We start from the raw sequence: 21,922 nt of genomic DNA on the forward strand, positions 1-21,922 counted from the left end.
ACTTGACAATTAAATCCAGGATTATCTGATTTCATAGCTGGGATTCTGGGAAGGATTCTGGAGTCTCTAGTGACACTCTCTCAGCAGAGCCTAGTGACGCACACCTATAATCCCAGCACTAGGGAAAGAGACATAAGGATTGCCTCAAATTCAAGTCTACAGAGCAAATTCTAGGAAAACATGGGTACATAGCAACACCTCCTTCCTTCTGCCCCTGCCTCCACCCATGGCCAAACATGAGAGGCTATCTGCTCATGCTCACTGTGTGAGCTCCACTTCGACCTGCACGGGGGGTCCCCAAGTCTGTAGCCTAAGCATCTCCTGTAACAAGCCCCCAGACCACAGCACAACTGACTCCATGATAAAAGTACCACTCAGGCCATAAAACTCAGCATGTAAACAGTATCACCCGACAGGACAAAAACAAAGGCCAAAGCCACCAAAGTCTGGGAAAGTCACTATAAACATACTGACCTTGCTTTTTTGGCTTCTGTTGTTCTGCTTCTGGTTAACTGTTCTTGTTAACTGAAGTTTGTCAACCCAGGATATCATTTTTTTTTGTGCTTCAAAGTTCACCCTGAGAAACAGTCGGTGCTGCGCTGGAATCCCTAACACCCAGTGTAGTTGTCAGCCAGCTAGTAAAGACTTTCTGTTGTCTTAAACCCATGCCCAAGCCATCTTCTCTGGTGGATAGTCCACAAACAACACTCCCCAAAGAAGCCTTTGTCTCTTTGGCCTGGACATCTCTGTCTCTGTCTGTCTGTCTGTCTGTCTGTCTCTCTCTCTCTCTCTCTCTCTCTCTCTCTCTCTCTCTCTCTTTCTGGAAACAGGGTCTCACTCTGTAGCTCTGTGGACTCTTATTCTGACTCAGGCAGCAAATGACCTTGCAGGTGTAATTTTTAAGGGGGAGAAAAGGAGCGGTCTGTGTTACAATGGGCTAGGATGTGGTGGTAATGGAGCTAGAGGATGAGGGAGAAGGGGAAGGGAACTAGGGAAGGGGGAAGGGGTATTTGTCCTGGAGGAACAAAGGACTGCCTCAGGATAGAGGGGAGAGACAGACATGGCAGAGGGAAATGGGGAGGGCAAGGCCTGCCAGAGCCACATTTTCAAGTGAGCTAGTGTCCCTTCATTATGTATTCTAGGCCCCCTCAACTCCTGATCTTCCGGCCTCTACCTCTTGAGTAGAATACAGGGGTGCACCACCATGTCTGGCTTATGTGGTACTGGGGATTGAACCCAAGCCTAAGAAATTGCTATGCAATTAACTGTATTAATTACCTTGTTCAGTCAACATTTATTGATAACTTACATGTCAGGAGTGGGGGTGAGGGCTGAAGAAGATGAGATCACTGAGCAAATGTAGTGGTGTGTAAGCTTATTGTGTAACGGTTTCTTCGGATATTGAAACATTCCATCCTACATGGAAGCTCCTTGAGCAGGAAGGTAAACAAAGCAACTTGAGGAAGTCCCTGAAACTGTCCAGATTCACTAGGCCCCTCCCTGCCAGAATAAACACTAAACACTGGGTCCCTCTCAGAGGGAGCTCAGCTGAGCTGTAAAGAAGACTCTCAGACAAGCCAAGCTACAAAGACTCTGAGACCAGACCAGCCGCCTGGAAGAAGTAAAAAAACGGTTGAGCTACTTGGAAAGGACAGCCGTGTGCTCCCGATTCCCAGCTTCCGTGAGCTGTCACCCATGCTGGGGTGGGCTTTGGTGATGCAGCTGTCTTTGAGTCATTTCTGCTCCTGTAAGTAACCCCAATAAAACTCATGGTTCACCAAGTTGGACATCGGTGGTATTCATACTTTGGTCTGGCTTAAGCTCCCTATCTGTGTGTTGATTCTCCCCAGAAAAAGTTTCATCCCACAACCCCTGCAATTGGAGGTGAAGGATCAGATGTTGAAGGTCATTCTTGATATACAGGAAATTCAAGATCAGCCTGGGCTCCTGTCTCAAAAGAACAAAACCTGTAGCCAGAAGAACAGCATGGGATGAAAAGCATGAACCCTGGGATGCAGGGAGCAGAGAGTTCTTCTTTCCTCATTTCTCCATGTTCTTGCCAGACCTCCCCTCCAGCTCTCTGCCCTCACCCTTGGCAGATGCTCTGGGTTTCACTTGGAGCCAAATAGTTAGATGGCTGCTTCAACTCTGGCTTGTCGTAAATGGAGCCAAACACTGAGAAGGTGCCATCCTTAACCAATGAATCACTTCAGTAAGAAAACATGACGGGGGGAGGAGGGTGTCTGCAAATGCACCCCCACCACCCATGCTAAAACATGGATTGCAGAATTTAATGTAGGGCAGCTGATGAGCCAATGGATGAGTTAATGAATCAATAAGAGTGATCACTCAGTCTTGAAGGAAATCTTGAACTGTAGAGGTTCCTGGTGTTTTGTTATGGTTCAGGTCTTGGTCTTTTGTAGTAGGGCCTCACGCTGTAGCACAGGCTTGACTGGAACCTACTGTATAACTCAGTCTTGAACTCGAGGCAATCCACTTGAGTGTTGAGATTAAAGGTGTGTGTCCCTGTGCTTGGCTGAATTTGAGGACTAATGCTTAGGTTGTCCATTGGATATTGTTCTTTTGTTTAAATTACAAATGCATGATCTCGATGGAACTTGAACCAAGAGATTCATTAACCATGGATTTTATTACGGGGCGGGGAGGGGAGCGACAGGGGGGGAAGAGAAAGAGACAAAGGGAGGGAGGGAGGGAGGGAGGGAGAGAGAGATGAAGAGGGTAAGAGAAGAGAGAGTAAGAGCAGAAAGATCAGTTAAGACAGCGTAAGTGGGCAGGGTCTGTCTTTTAAAGGGGTCCTTTGCACCTGTGTGCAGACTAGCACTCATGGAACCCTGAACTGACCAGAGTACTGCCTGAGTACATTATGCCAGGTAACAGAGGCAGGCCAGCATAATGCCTGAATCCTTACAAATACAACATTCTCTAGAAAGTTCTATATAAAGTTTTTTAACTTTATTTTTTAAAAAATGTGTTTGATTTCACTCAGTTTTGAAGGCTGAGGCCAATACATAATGTAGGTCTTTCAAAGGGTCAAAACTGTTTGTGGGTACATGGTCTACGAGTTGTTTTAAAAACTTGTGCCTTTAGTTGGGCAGTAGTGGCACACACCTTTAATCCCAGAACTTTGGTTTTTCAAGACAGGGTTTCTCTGTCTTTTTAGACCAGGCTGGCCTCGAACTCACAGAGGTCTGCTTGCCTCTGCTTCCTGAGTGCTGGGATTAAAGCCATGCACTACCATTGCCCAGTGAGTTGTAGTGTTTTGTGCTAGGGTTATATGTAGGAGTTTAAGAAAGAGCTGGTGTAGAGCAGGAGTGAGATGCACACTAAGTTGCTAGTCCAGGGCTTTCTGCAGGACTTATGGCAGAAAAAGGGCAAGCATTAGGACATGGCTGGCCAGTCCAGCTAACTGACCTGCACGGTGACCAGGTGCCTCTCAGCTTTCGTCAAATCTTCATTTATAGTTTCTCAGTGCTCATTTAGGTTGTGTCAGAGGCAGGAAAAATAACGACAAACCTGAGAAGTCACAGGTCCCTCCTGGCATTCATGGCCTCTAATCAAGACAAAACCAAGGGCACGTCAGGCTTCTAACCAAAAAAAACGAATTAGGGACTGAGAGATGGCTCAGCGGGCAAAGATGATTTGCAACCGTGCCCACCTGAGTTTGATCCTTGCAACACACATCCAGGTGGAAAGAAAGGACCCACTCCACAGAGTTGTCCTCCAGCCTCTGCGTATTTTCTGGCACATACACCCACACTCACTAATAATAATTTATTTTAAAAAGCAGTTAAAACCACTAGCTTGCAGGGTCCCTGCACTAAAACTGCATGGCCAGTTTCCAACTTGCTATTCTCATCACTAGCATAAAATCCTTCATGTTATCTTCAGCCATGTTCTCCTATTATAATAGTTTGTGTAGGGTAAAAAGTCCAAGCTCACGTCCAGGTTTTGAAAACCCACCAATCCCCTAGCTCACCCAAGTTCGGGACTTGAAATCCCACCAATCCCCACCCTTGAAAGCTCCACCGCCCCCCAAAACCCTTTATAAACCTGCCTCCCACTCAGTTCTCTGCTGCTGCTTTCCCAAGCAGAGGTCTTGTGTCTTTCCCAATAAATCTCATGTGAGGTTTGTTGTGCTGTGTGACTTTGTGGTATTCCTTGGCTTCCAACCGCCAGAATACCTTTACCCTCAGAGCTGCAACACTGCTATTGGGGAAAACGATGTAACACTTACATTTTGGAAGAATTTTTTTGTGGCATAAGTATGTACAACTCAAAATTTGACATTTCAACCATACAATTCATTGACAATAACTTCATTCACAATATTGTGTAGCTGTGACCTCTTTTGTCCAAACCTTTTTATCAACGTTACTAGAAACCCTGTAATCGTTAAGCAATGACTCACTGCCTCCCTGGGCCCCAGTCTCATGTCTACCTTTCCTATCTTAGTGCGGTTGCCCATTAGATAATTCTCGTAATTGGAATCATGCAATGCTTATCTTGTTCTGTCTGCCTTTTTTTTTTCAATTAGTTCAATGCTTTCAAAGCTCAGCATGTTGTAGTGTACATCAGTAATTCATTCCTTTTTTTAGGGCTAAGTAATATTTCACTTTGTGTTTGCCAATTCATCTTTTGATGGTCACAGGTTGCTTTTAATTGGCTGAAAGTTTTGAGATGCACTTGAGAAAACAGCTGCCTGGGAAATTTCAGAAGGGGACTGAGTGACCTCCTATTTATATAAAGGGAGATGGTCCAAGTTCCTCACACCAGCCTTTTGAGACAACTTGGATCTTGGAGAGAAAGATTTGGAGAAGGCAATGTATTCTGGGACTTCTCAATTCACCATCAGGTCAACCACCATTAATCACTATCTGGAAAGTTTTCAGAGAATCAAATCACTGTGTTGAATCCCCAGTGCAGTGTCCCTGGAGAGAAGGCATAGGGAACCCTCAGATGGTGCAGACAGTCACCCCCCACCCTAGCTGCTATGTAAGGGGGAGTGTTGTGTTACAAGGACAGCATGAACTGAGGGACAAGAGGAGGTCATGCAGCCTCAGTGCCTGACGCTCTTCACAGGTCTTTAAAGGCTCCCTGGTTCTCTGAGATAAACTGGCTGAAGCTTCTGATTTTGGGGTTTAGACGGTGGGTAAGCTTGATGTCACGGTCAGGCTTCATGTGGTAGAAGCGAAACATGCTGGCCATTTCCTCCACTCCAGGGAAACCCATCTTCTCAAAAGCTTCTAGGGTGATCTTTTAAGAAAAAAGGAAGGAAGCAGTAAACGTTATGGTTTGCAATAGTTTTACATATTCATCTCAGTAGTGAGGCAGGCCCACACTCTAACTCCAGGATCTTAGGAACTCTGAAGTCCCTCTGCACACAGCTTGTCAGGAAACTGACGGATGAACTAATTGGATGGTAAATTCTGATCCAAACTACATGAAACTATTTATAGTCTTTAAGTGTGGCATTCAGCGGAAATAGGCAAGTACTTCTCTGCTGAGTTGTTGATGCCCTTGCTGGTGGTGTCACTCCCATGTGCCAGCTGAGGATGTGAAGGCTCAGCTGTCTTAGGTACCAGGCACCTGGATAAAGAAGATCTGAGCATCTTCAGAGTGCTTCGCCTGCTTTTCCTCAGATTCCCCCAGCAGCCCCTAGGATAGTTGTCCCTCCTGGCTACTTAGGCATTAGCCCCCACTCATGCTGGCCCTTTACTCAGCTGGTTTCCCATCCATTTCCTCCTCTTTGTGGTTAGAGGATCAATTTTGCTTTTTCCCCTTCAATCATTCTAGCCTCTGCCAGGACCAGGCAGGCCCAAACAACAACGGAGCACATCTCATGCTTACTGAGATGTCGTCTGTCCTTGAAGAAATGGGTATCCTCTCTAATAGCTGATTAGTATAATCTGCCCTCCCTGCAGAAAGGAACTGTGAACTTACAGCTCCACTTTTTTCTCAATTTAAAAAATTTGCATGTATTTATGTATGTGTGTATATATGTACATACAGATATATGTATACTCACAGACTTGTGTGTGTGTATGAGAGCGTGAGTGTATGTGTAACACCAGTGTGGGGGGGCAAGACTCACAGCAGTCCTCCAAGAGCTGGAACAGGAGTTTCCATTATTAGAAATGCCATGTGATAAGGGCTGGAGAGATGGCTCAGTGGTTAAGAGCACTGACTATTCTTCCAGAGTTCCTGAGTTCAATTCCCAGCATCCACCTGGGAATTGAAGAGAACAACCTGCAGCAGTCAGGTCTCTCCTGCCACTCTATAAATCCAGGGGATCAAACTCAGGTCAGCAGCGTCATTATCAGCTATCTCCCCTGAAAAAGCTGTCTCACTGCCCTTCACTTGTTCTTAGAAAAATGTGTGAGGCTGGGCAGTGGTGGTGCACTCTCCTCTAATCCCATCACTTGGGAGGCAGAGGCAGGCAGATCTCTGTGAGTTCGAGGCCAGCCTGATATACAGAACAAGTTGTGGGACAGCCAGGGCTATGTAGAGAGACCCTGTCTCAAAGGAAAATAAAGAAAGAAAAGAAAAGAAAAATGTAAGTGAGAAATAAAAATGCATGGACAACCACAATTGTGTGGCTTCTGTGTCTTGAGAACCCGCATGCAAACCTCGATCAGCCTGGCAATAAACTGCCTCCAAATTCAAAATAGATCCATGATTATCACTTGGCATTTCTTTTTTTTTTAAGGGAATTTTTTTTAGATTTTATTTATTTATTAATGTATACAACATTCTGCTTCCATGTATATCTGCACACCAGAAGAGGGCCAGATCTCATAACGGATGGTTGTGAGCCACCATGTGGTTGCTGGGAATTGAACTCAGGACCTCTGGAAGAGCAGCCAGTGCTCTTAACCTCTGAGCCATCTCTCCAGCCCCCAGCATTTCTTTTTTAAAATAATTTATTTAACCTTTATTTTATGTGCACTGGGGTGAAGGTATCAGATCCCCTAGAACTAGAGTTACAGACAGCTGTTAGCTGCCATGTGGGTGCAGGGAATTGAACCTTGGTCTTCTGGAAGAATAGTCAGTGCTCTTAACCGCTGAGCCATCTCTCCAACCCCTATCACATGACATTTCTAATAATGGAAATTCCTGTTCCAGCTCCTGGAGGACTGCTGTGAGTCTGAGGCTGGTCTGTGTTATACAGTGAGTTCCAGGTCATTGTCTCAAAGAAATAAAAAACAGCAAAGGAGAAAAGAAAGACAATGCAAGAGCAACTTACTTGTCCATCAGCAGAACAATAAAAATTGGTTATCATATTAATATATTTGAAGAAGTTTAGCAAAACAGAAAAATGTTCATAACATTGAGTGAAATGTCACTGAACGTTGTTTTAAATATAGATAAATACAGATGTCACATATAACGGAAAAGGAATGAAATAAACCAGCAGATCTTACTTGTTATCTCTGAGAGATTAAACTGGGTGGGTTTTATTTTCTTTTTCTAGTTTTGTTTTTACTGAGACAGGGTTTCTCTGTGTAACAGCTCTGGCTGTCCTGGAACACGCTCTGGAGACCAGGCTGGCCTCAAACTCACAGAGATCCGCCTGCCTCTGCCTCCTGAGTGCTGTAATCCAAGGCAGGTGCCACTGCTGCCTGGCCATTTTCTTTTTCATAATTGTTTCAGTTACTGTAATACGAATTTATTATTTTTGAAATTAGAAAAATAAGTGTTAGAGACATAGCTCAGTGATTAAGAACACACACTGTTCTTACAAAAGCCCTGACTGGTCTCAGAACTCCCACTGAGCCATTCTTCTGACTTCCTCGGGCACCCTCGTGCATGTGAACATACAAACACATGACACACATAAATAAAAATTTTTGTTTGTTTTTTGTTTTTCGAGACAGGGTTTCTCTGTGGCTTTGGAGGCTGTCCTGGAACTAGCTCTTATAGACCAGGCTTGTCTATAAGATCCCAGGAGTGCTGGGATTAAAGGCGTGAGCCACCACCACCAGCTAATAAAAATTTTTAAAGAAATATTATTTTTTTAATTAGAAAAATATTTAAAACTTTGAGTTTAGAAACAGAATAATTTGTTAGAAGCATGATCTTTCTCTTTAAGTCACGTTGTCATCTGGTAACTATGACAACTAATAAATCTCATAAAATAGGGATCTATTGCTAAAGATTTTTAAAGGATTTTTGAAATCTGTTCTCTTACAACTCACTTTCTGAGGGTTCCATGTTTCCCCGAGGGTTGGGCAGACAGTTCAGGCAGCCCTGAACAACTGGTGAGAGTTTGGTTTTGGTAGGCCTTGCTTACTGTGAATCGGTGAGTCCCACAGGCTCCCTCTTACTAGATAGGTTGGGCAGGTTAGAGGCCAAAAGGTACCAAACTGGGAGTGCTGGAGCGCCACCTTGTGGCTAGATGCATCCTTCCCAAAATCAACATAATGCCTAAGTGTTTTGCTACCTGGGGGCAAATGTAGGCTTGTCTTCAAGACAGACTAGTATTAACCATCAAGACAGAGCTGTATTAACCATCCTGTAGAATTTCCAGCCCCTCGTGCCTGGAATTTTTGGAGCTAGAAAACCCTCGATTGCCTAAGAAAGCAAATAAATGTTCCAAGAACAGCCAGGACCCAGGAATCCATCTAAAATGCTTGGACGATCTGGAGCCATCCAAAATTGTGTTTACTTGATCCCGTAGAATGAATATACCATGCATCCCATTAATCATATGCCTTCCCTTTTCTCTGTCTCTTCTGAATACAGGTCAAACCATCAAGACAAAAAGAAAACAAGACCCATGAGACAGACCATTGGGAAATATATTTATGCCCAAGACCCTACAAGACCTCTCATGAGCCTGCCTTTGAGAGGAAGACTGCCTTCTTAGTCTTGGAAGAACTTACTTCCTCTATGAAATTTTGTGTGGTTTCAAAGATACCCTAGTTTCAAAATAATATAGCTGTTTTATTTTGCTTTGGGTTTTGTTTCTTTGTTTTTCAAGACAGGGTCTCTCTGTATAGCCTTGACAGACCTGGAACACATTGCAGACCAGTCTGGCCTTGAACTCATGGAGATCCTTGAGCCCCTGCCTGTTGGGATTAAAGGTGTGCACCATCACACCTGGCCGAAAATATAGTTGTTTTATGTCTTGATTGGCACATATCATGGTTTTTCCAGAATAAAATATCTATTAGTGTCCTCATACCTCTAACACCTAAGATGAATTGAAAGTCCAAACAACCACTAGCCCTTTACCCTTCTCCCCCAGCCAAATGACTCACTACACCAAGAGCTGCTGACAAAAACAACCTACCTTCCATTTCTGAGGGCAGTGGGGATATTCAAGAACTGGGGTTAGTACACTTTCTTTTTTGTTTTTGTTTTTGTTTTGTCTGTGTAGCCCTGGCTATCCTGGAACTCACTCTGTAGACCTGGCTGGCCTTGAACTCACAGAGACCCACCTGTCTCTGCCTACCAATGCTGGGATTAAAGTTGTGGGCCACCACTGCCAGGCTTCAACAAACTTTCTTTTGGGGTATGATGTTGAGACATGGTCTCACTCAACAGCTCAGGCTGCAACTCACAAAGCTCCTCCTTGCCCCTACATCCCAGTTCTGGGATTGCAGGAGTATGAGCCACCATGCTGGGATTACAGGAGTGTGAGCCACCATGATGATGTGATTGGTTTAATTGTCAATTCAACACAATCTAGAACCACCTAGGAAGTGCATCTCAATGACAGATTGTCTAGGTTAATTTGGCCTGTGGGTGTGCCTGTGCCCACCTTAACTGGGTTGGTTGAAGTGGAAAACTCACCATGAATGAAGGAAGGCAGCCATTTCATTGGCTGGGCCCTGGACTGAATGAAAAGGAAAAAGCAAGCTGGGCACTAGCATGCATGAATTTGTTGCTTGTTTTGAGTCCCCCACCACCATGTCTTCCCAGCAATGCTGGACTGTACCCTGGAATTGTGAGCGAAATGCATCCTTTTTCCCTTAAGTTGCTTTTGTCAGGCGTTTCTATCACTGCAGTAGGAAACAAAGTGAAGACACCCAGGCTAGATCAACTGTCTCTTCAATACTGCAGGATTCTGTGGGTCATACCATTTCTGTTGCAATTGTTTGGCTCGGTCATTACACCATCAGCAACGCCTCTCCCATCCCCCACCCCATCACACCTGTGTGGGGAAATGATGCCAATCCTTCCCACTTGTATGTAAAGTGCTGTCCTTGCCACACTTTGACCAGACTTCTCCCATGGGACTCATGACAATGCTGTTACTGTGGGCTCGCTAAGTGTCTGCAAGAGTCTTCAAGCTCATTCCTTTTTTTTTTTTTAAGATTTACTTTATTATTGGTGTGTATGTGTGTGTGTGGGTGGGTGTGTTTGAGGGTGCCCAAGGAGGACAGAAGGGAATGTGGGGTCCCCCAGAGCTGGAGTTACAGGTGGGTGTGAATAGTCACACTACAGCTCTCTTGAAAGAACAACATCAAGACTCTTAACCACTAAGCCAACCCTCCGGCCCAGAAACCCATTTCTTGCATGAAGCATCCATCCTCTTGGCACCTACAGGACTGATAGTTGGGATGACATAGGCACAATGATCATCATCATTGTGACTCTGTGTCCCAACATTTTCACTCTGATTGTACTATAAATTGCTCAAAGTTAGCACTGGGCACATAGTACTTGATATATCCCTACTGTGTGCTGATCACTAAGGTAGACTGTAAATACATCCTGTACCATTTTCACCAGGGCACTCTGAAGTGGACACTGTAGTGCCAATGTACAAGTGAGGAAGCTGAGGAGAGAGACTAAAATGCCTGTGTGCCCCGCTCCCCCCTGCACCCGCTTCCCCTATCCTCAAGGAGAGCCAATGCAGGGAGGTGGAACAGTACAGGTGAGAAAAAGTTGTACCTTGATCTTCAGATTCTAAATTCCTTCCACATAAGAGTAATTTAGTTTACTTAATGAGCCAATTAACCTGAAGCCAGAGAATAAAGCCATAGAGGAGGTAAAGGCTTGTTAGCACTCTCTTCGATTTCTTCTGAGAGTACAGTCTGGGTTCACCCCCCTAAAATCCACCAATAAATCTAATGAATTCATAGATGCTAACTGAGGTAGCATCCTGTGGTCACACTGATCACCAAAGAATTCACCTTTGGAGCCAGGTGTGATTGTGCTGCAATCCCAGCAAGGGGGAGTCTGAGGAGGCTGGGTATTTATTTCAAGCTTGAATGGTAGCCTGTGCTACCTAAACCCTGTCCTGGGCCCTGAGATTGCTCAGCAAGTAAAGGCTCTTGCCACCAAGCCCAACAACCTGAGCGTAACCCGTGAGCCACATGTGGCAGAAGGTGAGAAGTGACTTCTACAGGTTGTCCTCTGACACTCACACACACACAGTATGGCATATGCATGTACACACACCTACATAAAACAGATGAATAATTTTTGTTGTTGTTTTTGTTTTTCGAGGCAGGGTTTCTCTGTGGCTTTGGAGGCTGTCCTGGAACCAGCTCTTGTAGACCAGGCTGGTCTCGAACTCACAGAGATCCACCTGGCTCTGTCTCCCGAGTGCTGGGATTAAAGGAGTGAACCACCACCGCCTGGTCAGATGAATAATTTCTAAAAATGAAAAAGAATGCAAACCCTGTCTCAAACAACCAAGGGACTCACCTTTGCATCCCGGATGTCCTTCCCCAGAGTCTTGGACAAAATGTCAGCATACTGCTGTATTGTCAGGGCCTCTGCACTGAGACCCACAGCCTTGCCTACAAACTCCTCTGGAGAAGCAAAGATGCTAGAGACGACTGCTCCAACGTCAGCGACAGAGATCCCATCCATTGGTACATCCCCCATGGGCAGTGCTAGTTTCAAAAACAAATAAAAACATAAGTTATAGTACCACATCCTTGACAGGTTCCTTCACCCCGAGCTAGTCACTCCATCAAATCTAACCACTTGAACAAGGGGTGTGAAAAGCAGCTGCTATTGGAAAGGGGGGGTGGGGGAGGGGGAGCAGCCCTCAGAAGGCAAGAGAGACATAGAATCATGCAGCCACTAGCTCTCACCAGATCACAAGAATTGGGGGCACCTTAGGAAAAGCCAGTTATTCCCATAGTAGAGACTGAATATTTGGGATCCCGTACGGGAGTAGCTATTGCCTCTTCACCCAAGGCTACTACTCTAACCCACAGATTACTGACTCTGCAGCCTGTGCTGGAACAGGCTGGGGACCCGTCTCCTGGGAGATTTTGGTTCCTGGAGACTAATTGATAATGGGATCCTGTCCTCGCTTGCTGAAGGTCAGATAAGCCAGAAAGGACTCTTAGTGGTTCCCAAGAGACACGAGGAAGCTGAAGCTTAGGGACACAGAGACAACTACACATACAGGGAATGTCAGCATCTTGGGCTGGAAAAGTAACCTGTATGCTTTCCAGACCTGGTCCTATCTTGGCCTTTATGGGTGTGGCTGCCATGAGGAAGTCTAGGACAGTTCAGTGGCCCTCGAAACAGGACCCACAGAGCCAAGAACACCAGTGTGTCCACTGAAAGGGGCAGGAAAGGGGAAATGGAGGGGAAACAGGAGGGAATGAAGGGGGCAGGAAACCAGCTCAACCTTCACTGCAACCTGGCATTTACCTAGGGTGTAGTGGCCCTCAGAGGTTTTCACTGGCTTCCACAGAGTGAGGAAGTTTTCAAAGTAAGCTGCCAGGCGGACGCTGGTCATGGGGACACCAATGGACCAGAAATACTCCTCCACTTCCCCCTTCCCGTCAAAGTGCAGCACCTTCAGCTTCCCCCCAGTCAACCGATCCACATTCTCCAAGCCGCTGTACACCACGTGTTTCAGGCCCAGGCGCTTGGCCACATCTGCCACCAGCTTTCCCTGAGGGATGAAATTCAGTCCTTTTCACACAAATATACATTTATATATATATATCTTTTTCTGATATCTGCACACCATTTGAATTTTGTGGGCAAAATGGAAGAATACATACAAACATAAATGTATATTTTCTCACTCTCCTCTCCTTCCCCTCCTCCTCTTCCCCCTACCTGGGTTATGGATTCTCTCTTTTGTTTTTAGTTTTAAATTTCCAACTCTCCCTTCTCCGCCTCTCTCCCTCTCTGCAATCTCACTTTTATAAAACCTCACATAGCAGTCAGAAGTGAAGCCAAGAAGTAATGAATAGCCTTAGGCTCAAGTTTCGTGTGTGTGTGTGTGTGTGTGTGTGTGTGTGTGTGTGTGTGTGTGTGTCTACTTATGTGTGTATGTGTATGTGTGTGTACATCCATATATATGAGTGAGTGAGTGAGTGAGTGTCAGAATTAGAATTCAAGAAATACGACACATGGTAGTGCACGCCTTTAATCTGAGCACTTTTGAGACAGAGGCAGGCAAATCTCTGAGTTTAGGGTGAGCCTAGTCTACAGAGTGAGTTCCAGGACAGCCAGAGCTACACAGAGAAACCCTGTCTCGAAAAACAAACAAAGAATTCAAGAAATACTTCAAGGGGTGGGGGCAGGTAGGGAAACTGGGCCTCCTGGCACAGTCCTGAATTCCAAACTACTTGGGAGCCTGTGGCAGAAGATCACACAATCAAAGTCTTCCTAGGTGACAGATTGAATTAAGCTAGCTTGAGCAACTTGGTGAGATCCTGTATTAAAATAAAAAGTAAAAAAAAAAAAAAAAAAAAAAAAAAAAAAAAGAGGCTGAGGATGGAGTTCAGTGGCAGAGCCCCTGGCACACTCCCTCCCAGAACTTAATATGGGGCCATCCCAAAATTAATTTGGCAAACATTAAGTGGCATGCCCAATTCAATAAGCATTCCCAGGACAACTCTGCCCTGTATTGACTTTTCTGAATTTTGTCATTTCTTCAAGTAACTGATGCTATCCATAACTTTTTAAAAATTTGATAATTTGATAAGTCTTTCAAATTTACAGAGAGAGAGAGAGAGAGACGGAGGGAGGGAGGGAGGGAGGAAGGGAGAGGGAATTTTCACAGGAAGATAGATCCTAGAATCTAAAAACAAAACAAAACAAAACAAAAAAAAAACGGTTATCGGCTGGCTGCAGTGGCTCACACCTATAATTCCAGGATCTGGGAGGCTGACTCAGGAAAGATTTCTGTAAGCTGGAGATCAGCCTGGGCTACCAAGTGAGTACAAAGCCAGCCCCCACAAAAAACAAAAACAAACAAATGCCAGTTTGCTGCCCCTACATGCTAACTCATTGCAGAGCAAGCATTTTCTTCTCTCAGCTCCTTAATTCTGAGAAAACATGTTTTTACTGCATGGCTCATTTTTTGTTTTTTACTCAGCTACCTAGAATGTTTCTAACAGTAATAATGTAGTGTTAGACCCCCGGAAAACTCAGGTATCCGGGGTCCCAGGCCACGATCACCCCAATCACCAGGCAGATTCGAGAGCTTGCTGCAAACTGCATGAGGCTTTATTGTAATTTAACGAGCTAACCCCATGTTAGCTCGGGTCTTTTGTCCACCCACCATGGCGGTTGGCTACAAAAGACAGTTTGAACCGGCTGCCGAGAGATCTTGTAGGGCAGCGTAAGGGCAGTGTCTAGGGGTACGCACAGGCTCACGATTGGTGTGCCTCCAGCCTTGGAGGGCTTGCCCTGTGTTGATTGGTCAAGTGGTTGTTATGGCCCAGAGGCCCTCCCAGGGTGGTTGCTATGCTCTGTGCATCATTGCTGTGTGCTTGTCCATAAAGTACACCCAGGGTCGTAAAGCATAGCGCCACCAGCTAACTTCTGATTGGTTCCTTAGTCTAGGGACTAAGACAAGGTTATAGCAAGCACGTGTTACTGTCATGGCTTCTAAAATGGGGAGCTGGTCCCTTCATTAGCATTGTCTTTCCTCTTGCACACACAAACCTGCACATAAAGCTCTCTTCCACTACCATGCAAAGACACAATCCCTTTTATGCCCATCCCTCTCTCATGGATGGGGTGTGGTCTCTGCTCAGTGAGTGCCACACACAGCAGAGCCGAGTGACAGCACACGGTTCCCATAGGTGCACACACTTCCCGCACAAACCCTCCTTTCCCTGGAGCTATTACTCCATTTACCTGCTTGCTTGTTTCTTTTTCTTTGTACCCTTTACTAATTCATCCCCACAGTCCCTACTTGAAGTATAAACATACTGATCATATTTTATCTTCCCATTTGCTAACAAAATAACCTCGGTGTATGTGGGGCATCCCCGCCCTCCACCTACAAGCAATAATAAGATTTAACGGCTGGCTCTAGCAAGCAGCTCTCCTCAAAGTCTTTGAACAGGTGTCATATAACATTAATTTACCAACCCTCAGCGAGTACCATCCATGCATGTGTTTCCTTAGTGCCAAGGGGAATGTTGCAGAGCACAGCCTACTTCCGGGCCCAGACTGAGACTAGCACAGAGAGAAGTGGGTGGGGAAAGAGGAGGAGACTTAGAGGAGAAAGAAGGAATATTTCGGCTCCCACCTGACAGGCTTCCTTCTCTTTGCTGTGATGGTCCCAGAAGTTGGTCACCACAAAGGCTCCATAGACCCCTTTTAAGGCCTCTTCCACAGATGCAGGGTCATCCAGGTCACATCTGACCACCTCAGCACCAAGGTCCTGAAACACTTGGGCCTTCTTCCCAGTCACGTCCCTGGTCAGTGCTCTCAGAGCAAAATGATTGTTCTCCAGAATGGCCCTGGCCACAGAGCCGCCCTGAGCCCCTGCAATGTCAGGAGAAGAAGCACACCATCAGAAAACCAAAACAAAGCTCACTAGGAGATTCCAGATGCACGTGGAGCTATTACTGAAGGACCCCTCCTGTGGAGGTACCACAGGGAACCCTAGGCATCCATGGCTTTCAAACTATCTAGGCCATAAGAGGGAGAACAGGAGAGGCTGGAGGAAAGGGTAGGCCACATGGTCCAGTGCAGACCCCCAATTAAACAAGGGCAAGTATACTATTTTGCAGACACAAATATTACGGGTTTTTAAAAAGGTTTTAGTTCCCACCTCTTGAATGATTCTCTCTCTCCAGTTATATATAATTTTATGTCTATTCATATTTTTCCAGTGCTGAGTAATTAACCCAGGGCTTCGCATATGCTTAGCAAATGCTTTCCTACTAAGCCATGTCTCCCCAAACTTAGTTATAGTTATAAAACATTTTGGAAACTTTCCTAAGTTTTTCTTTTCGCTGTTATTGTTTTGTCATCCATGGTCAATTGTAATAGGATCACCTAATCACCTAATTTGTGTTCTCTGAATATCGTAATATATGCCAGGTACTGTGCTGGGTTACTGCTAGAAATTGCAAACTCTTGGGTCTTACTTCTCTGCCTCACTCATGGGAGCTGTGAAATCATCTATACCTCCTTGCTCCCATTGGGATGTTTTTGGGAGACCCACTGACCATTCCTAATCAGCTATTGTTGCAGGACTACTAGCTGTTGGCCACAGAGCTGGAGGCTCAAGACTATCAAACATGTCCAGGTGCTGCTGGGGTGATGGGAAAGGATCAGGTGCTTTAAGCCCTAGGAAGTTGACTTGGATCCTCCTTGAACAGCATCTTGCCAGGTCCAGGTGGTACCTGATGGTTCTGAAGAGTCTGGACAGTGAGGTGAAACAGCCAGCTACTCCAGGACATGACCATCACCCCAGCTTTCCCAGGTCCCCCAAAGATAAACGATTCCCCCCAAGTCAGCAGGGAGTAGTTTCAAGAACATCTCCACCTCACCTACTGCCCCTTTAACACCTCATCTTTTTATAATCAATAAAAAGGGAGGCGTGTTAGTATTTGTTCTGGCCTGCCCTTGGCGTTCTAACAGGACATGCCCTCAGCTGTAGCCACTAAGAGCACCACCTGTGCCTGTTCGCTATGTTCCCTTTTAAAAGGGCCCTGCCCACCTCCCATCCTCCTCTCTTTTTCTCCCCGATCCCCTCTCTGTCCTCTCTCCCACTGCTCCTGTCCCTAGCGGCTGGTCTTCCCCATTCCTTTTCCCCTTTTTACGATCTCTTTCCCCTAATTAAAAAAAAAAAGAAAAAAGAAAAAAGCCCTCTGCTTGAACCCTGTTGCATGGCATCTTTCTCTGTTGAGCAGCTTTTCTTAAATTACAACAAGATTGGTGGTACATCAGATGGTTTCCATAAGAAGAGAATCTGAGAACAATTTTACAAAAGTCAGGCATGGTGGTGCTTGCCTATACCCCAGCATTTGGTAAGCTCAAGGCCAGACCCTTTTTTTGTCAAGGATGCTAGGAATACAGCAACTCATCCCAAGGATCAACAAATGAGATTACAAAATATTGCTGGGCAGTGATGGCGCATGCCTTTGATCCTAGCACTTGGAAGGCAAAGGCAGGTGAATCTCTATGATTTTGATGCCAGCCTGGTTTTGTTTTCATTGAGACAAAGTTTAATGTAACCCACGGTGTCCTTGACCCTCTGCCTCCCAAATGCTGGGATGTCCAAAGTGTATTATTATCGTAACACTCAACTGGTTTTCTTTCTTTCTTTCTTTCTTTCTTTCTTTCTTTCTTTCTTTCTTTCTTTCTTCCTTTTTTTTGTCTTTGTTTTAAAAAAGTTTAAAAAGAAAAAGAAAACAGGGGGCTGGAGAGATGGCTCAGAGGTTAAGCGCACTGACTGCTCTTCCAGATGTCCTGAGTTTGATTCCCAGCAACCACATGGTGGCTCACAACCATCCGTTATGAGATCTGGTGCCCTCTTCTGGTGTACAGATATACATGGAAGCAGAATGTTGTGTACATAATAAATAAATAAAATTAAAAAGAAAACAAAATGGCCTAAGGGGAGGACTAGGATTTCTTTTAAGAGTAATTTAACAACGGACAGCAGTGGCACACACTTTTGTTTTGTTTTGTTTTGTTTTGTTTGTTTTTCGAGACAGGCTTTCTCTGTGTAGCTTTGGAGCCTATCCTGGCACTCGCTCTGGAGACCAGGCTGGCCTCAAACTCACAGAGATCCGCTTGCCTCTGCCTCCGGAGTACTGGGATTAAAGGCGTTCGCCACCAACGCCTGGCATGGCACACACTTTTAATCCCAAAGGCAGGCACATCTCGGTGAGTTCCAGGCCAGCCTGGTCTACAGAGCCAGTTCCAGAACAATCAGGGCTACACAGAGAAACTCTGTCTCAAAAAAAAAAAAAAAAAAAAAAAAAATTCTCGTAGGACAAGATTGGAGATTAAAAAACGGTGGGAACTGTTTTTTAATAAGGCTGGCACCCACTCAACGCTGTGTTTGAGCAGAGACCAGAACCTCCCACAGCAGCGGAGCAGAACAGCACTCAATGGACCGTAGCCCGCAGGCGCTGGCCCTGAGGTTCCCAGAGCTCTCCTCCTACCAACTTCTTTCTAGGCTCCCCAGAAAATTTACGCCAATTTCTCTGCTCAAAACCTTTCCGTGACTTCTGTCTTTCGGGAAAAACATTCTCGCCATACTCTGCTTTTCTTTTGTTTTGGGGATCACTCTGTAGCGCTGACTGGTATGGCACAGCACTGTCTATATGTAGACTAGGCTGGCCTTGAATTATTTACAGAGATCAGCCTGCCTCCCAAGGGCTTGGATTAAAGGCGTGTACCACCGAGAAAGTCTCCAGTCTGCTTTCTTTCCTTTTGTTTTCTTTTATTTTGGCACATCAGTAACCGGCCCTCCCTGGCAATGTTGAGCTTGTTTTCCAGTGTGGAAAGACAGGAAAGACCGGTCAAGGTAGGGAGGAGTCCAGAGGCTGACTTGGCTAAAGCAAAATCTCATGTTTTAAATGCAATCTGGGAAGACCAGTGGAGACCGTGACATCTGAAAAGAGCCCTGACTGCTGTGAGGGAGAAAACAGAGTGGGTGACAGGAAAGATCTTGGGGGGGGGGAGCTCTGAAGAGCTGTGAGTTTGAAAAACAGCAAGGAAGAGCCCGCAGAATGGCTCAGTGGATAAAGGGCTTGCTGTTAATCCCAGGATCACAAGCTGCTCAGTTCTCTCTTGCACCACACGTATGTGCATGTGCATGCTTGCACTCTCTCTCTCTCTCTCTCTCTCTCTCTCTCTCTCTCTCTCTCTCTCTCACACACACACACACACACACACACACACAATAAATGATCTCTCTCACACACACACATACAATAAACTGATCTCTCTCTCTCTCTCTCTCTCTCTTACACACACACAAACACACACACACACACACACACACACACACACACACACACACACACTGCAATAAACTGTTTAAAGGAAAAAGGCAAGCAGCAAGGAAAGCCAGTGTACTAGGAGTTTTCACTGAGAAGGCAGGATTTTGGAGGACATTAACCAAGACTGTATGCATTTTCCTTGGAGTGAGACACCATATGCTGACATTTTCAAAGGGATCATTGAGAGGCTGGGGGTATAGATCTGAACTGACTTGATTAACAATTGGTAATGATGACTCAAGCCGTTGGAAGAGTGGAAAGCAGAGGTTAGTTAAAAGGCGTGGGCTTCTCAATGAGGTGGTGGTCAGCACTGTGTAGTCCCTGCTTCCTACTTGCTTTTGCAGCTTGTCTGGCAACGGATGGGAAAGGTTTCAAAAGAGAATTGCACCAAGAGTTAGCTGGTGATAGGGAAGTCGTGCTGCCAGCTATCTTTATGTTTCTAAGATAGTTTTTTTTTTTTTTTTTTTTTTTTTTTTTTTTTTTTTTAACACAGTCAGGTTGACTTGGTCACATCAAAAACACTAAGTACAAGATTCCTTTCAGTTTCCTCCTCAGGGCTGTTGGTTCTGCTCACCCTCTGAGCTAAAGCTAAAACCTGGAAGTCAGAAAAGTGAGCAAAGTTAGCATGCATTTTCTGCCATGGATACACAGAGGAACCCTGTCTTGAGAAACAAAATGACAACAACAACAACAAAAATACTTTTTTTACCTGTTGCTCCAAACACTGCAATTATTTTCCTGTTGGCCATGTTCCCAGGCAATGAAAGAGGTGATGGAGGGGAGCAGAGCTGGCCAGCAGAGACAAACTGGGAAGTGCCGTTTCTCTCCTGGCATGATACTTATAAGCAGGTAGGAGCACCACACCCCTGTATAGTGTCCCTCCCTTGTGAAGCTTTCTTGTTTCCACTAACTCCTTTCTCGCTCTGACTCATGCAGAGCAAGGCTGGCAGTGGGCATTTTTGTACCCCTTACCCTAAAAGAGATCTACACACACACAATAGAATAGCCTGTTTGCCCAGCTGGTACCTGAAGGAGTGCAAATACATTATCCAGACCCACATGTCAGAAAATGACTGAATCTAGATGCCCAGGGAGGCCATAACCAGGCAGACGAGCAAGGGCTATAGTAACTGAGATACAGACATCAGTAATTTCAGGAGTGTAACACCACCTGCTGAGGGTGGACTCAGTTGCTCTCAAAGAGGTATGTGCTTTGAGGGCAGTTTCTTTAAGATGGGCAACGCGTTGCCTTTTTTTTTTTTTTTTTTTTTTTTATCCTTTGAATAAAGCTCAACCTAGACTTGGTTCTGTCCCTGAGTTGATGTCACTGGTAACAGGCAGCATCTTTACTGCTATGCTACTCTGCTCAATTGCTATTGCTTCTCACAAGCAATACACTGAATTACAAGTCCTAGTGGTCTGGGTCTAGTGAAGGGGTACTCTATAAATAAATGAACTTACAAGGGCTGGAGAGCTGGCTCAGCCAGTAAGAGCTCCACCACCTGGAGACTCTGACTCAAAACAAAACCAATACCAACTAAACCCCTGCAATATAGGGAAAGGCTGAGGGAAACTGAGTCCTGGAGGAGAGGCTCATTTAAAAACGAAATGTATAATTAAGAAGTTCGGGTTAGTAGTTAGTCATCTATAATAATCAAACTTGTAGCCATATTAGGTATGTTTTCAAGGTTAAACAGATATATTTAGATAGATAGATGGTCTTCAGACACTTCAAAGACCTACAGAATATAACATTTAAGATGTTTAATAACCTGAGGCTTTTCATGACAACGTCACATATCTGCCCCTAACAGAACCAATCTACTTCAGAGAAGATGATGGGCATTGAAGAACTTCCATGTGGAGTTAACTTTCTTTGTGACAAAAGCTAGCCATTTTGGCCAGAAACTGCCCTTGCCTCAACTATTGACAGTATACTGTCCAAATTAGACAAGCAGGATACAAACGAAAACAATTGCTGAACTTTGCCAAGACAAGGTAGAACAGTCCTTCAAAATTCCTTGCCTCTCATATGTCTGTCAGATATGCTACACCTGTAGGACAAAGATGGATGCCCCAACATTGCAGAGGAACTTCTGGTGACTGTCAAGGCAGCCAGATGTACCTGTCGTTAGGTAATATTAGATCCTTCTAGGGTCTTTGATGGAGTTAAAGACTAAATAGTTAGACTTATAGTTTTCCTTAGCTATAATAATGAAAAGTTAATTAGGTATACAACTTTACACTCACAAAGACAAGATAGATAATCGACTATTTTCTCTGAATTTGCCAAATACAAATGGACGGGATATTGTAACTGTAATTTTGACTTGATAACTATTTTTGTTGTATATAGTTTTACTATGCTAAAGCTAAAACCTTTCTTCTTAATTAGACAAAAAAAGAGGGAAATTTTGTAGTATAATCCTTTTGTACAGTGTGAGGAGGTGTTGATCTCATTTGTTTTAACAAAGAGCTAAATGGCCAATAGCTAGGCAGGAAGAGACTAAGCGGACTTCTGGAGAGGCAGAGAGTTCTGGGATAAAGAAGGGCAGAGTTGCCAGGAGAAGCAAGATGAGCATGCTGCCACATGGTAGACTGTAGATAAGAAATATAGGTTGATTTGAGTTGTAAGAGCTAATTAAATAACAAGCCTAAGCTACCAGTTAAGAATTTTTAATTAATAATAAGTCTCTGTATGGTTATTTGGG

General features: G+C 44.8%; 1 protein-coding gene across 1 annotated transcript; it reads right to left on the reverse strand.

Moving 5' to 3' along the window:
* Positions 1-5,055: 5,055 nt before the first annotated feature.
* Positions 5,056-19,960, reverse strand: LOC100756347 (nmrA-like family domain-containing protein 1). The gene is made up of 5 exons (XM_027412998.2): positions 19,921-19,960; positions 15,494-15,732; positions 12,646-12,892; positions 11,680-11,870; positions 5,056-5,274 (listed from the first exon to the last, which is right to left on the reverse strand). Exons 1-5 carry the CDS (start codon positions 19,958-19,960, stop codon positions 5,095-5,097), a joined length of 897 nt encoding a protein of 298 aa, XP_027268799.1. The 3' UTR covers positions 5,056-5,094.
* Positions 19,961-21,922: the final 1,962 nt, after the last annotated feature.

The sequence above is a fragment of the Cricetulus griseus genome, chromosome 4 (genome assembly GCF_003668045.3).
Source record: "Cricetulus griseus strain 17A/GY chromosome 4, alternate assembly CriGri-PICRH-1.0, whole genome shotgun sequence".
Lineage (NCBI taxonomy): Eukaryota > Metazoa > Chordata > Mammalia > Rodentia > Cricetidae > Cricetulus > Cricetulus griseus.

Bases quoted from the DNA above. Each gene is read 5' to 3' on its own strand.
- LOC100756347 (XM_027412998.2), bottom strand. From the start codon at position 19,960: ATGGCCAACAGGAAAATAATTGCAGTGTTTGGAGCAACAG. The intron at 15,733-19,920 runs GTAAAAAAAGTA...CTGACATTGCAG, and splicing joins TGCAGTGTTTGGAGCAACAG to GGGCTCAGGGCGGCTCTGTG. The intron at 12,893-15,493 runs GTGGGAGCCGAA...TTCATCCCTCAG, and splicing joins AAGAGAAGGAAGCCTGTCAG to GGAAAGCTGGTGGCAGATGT.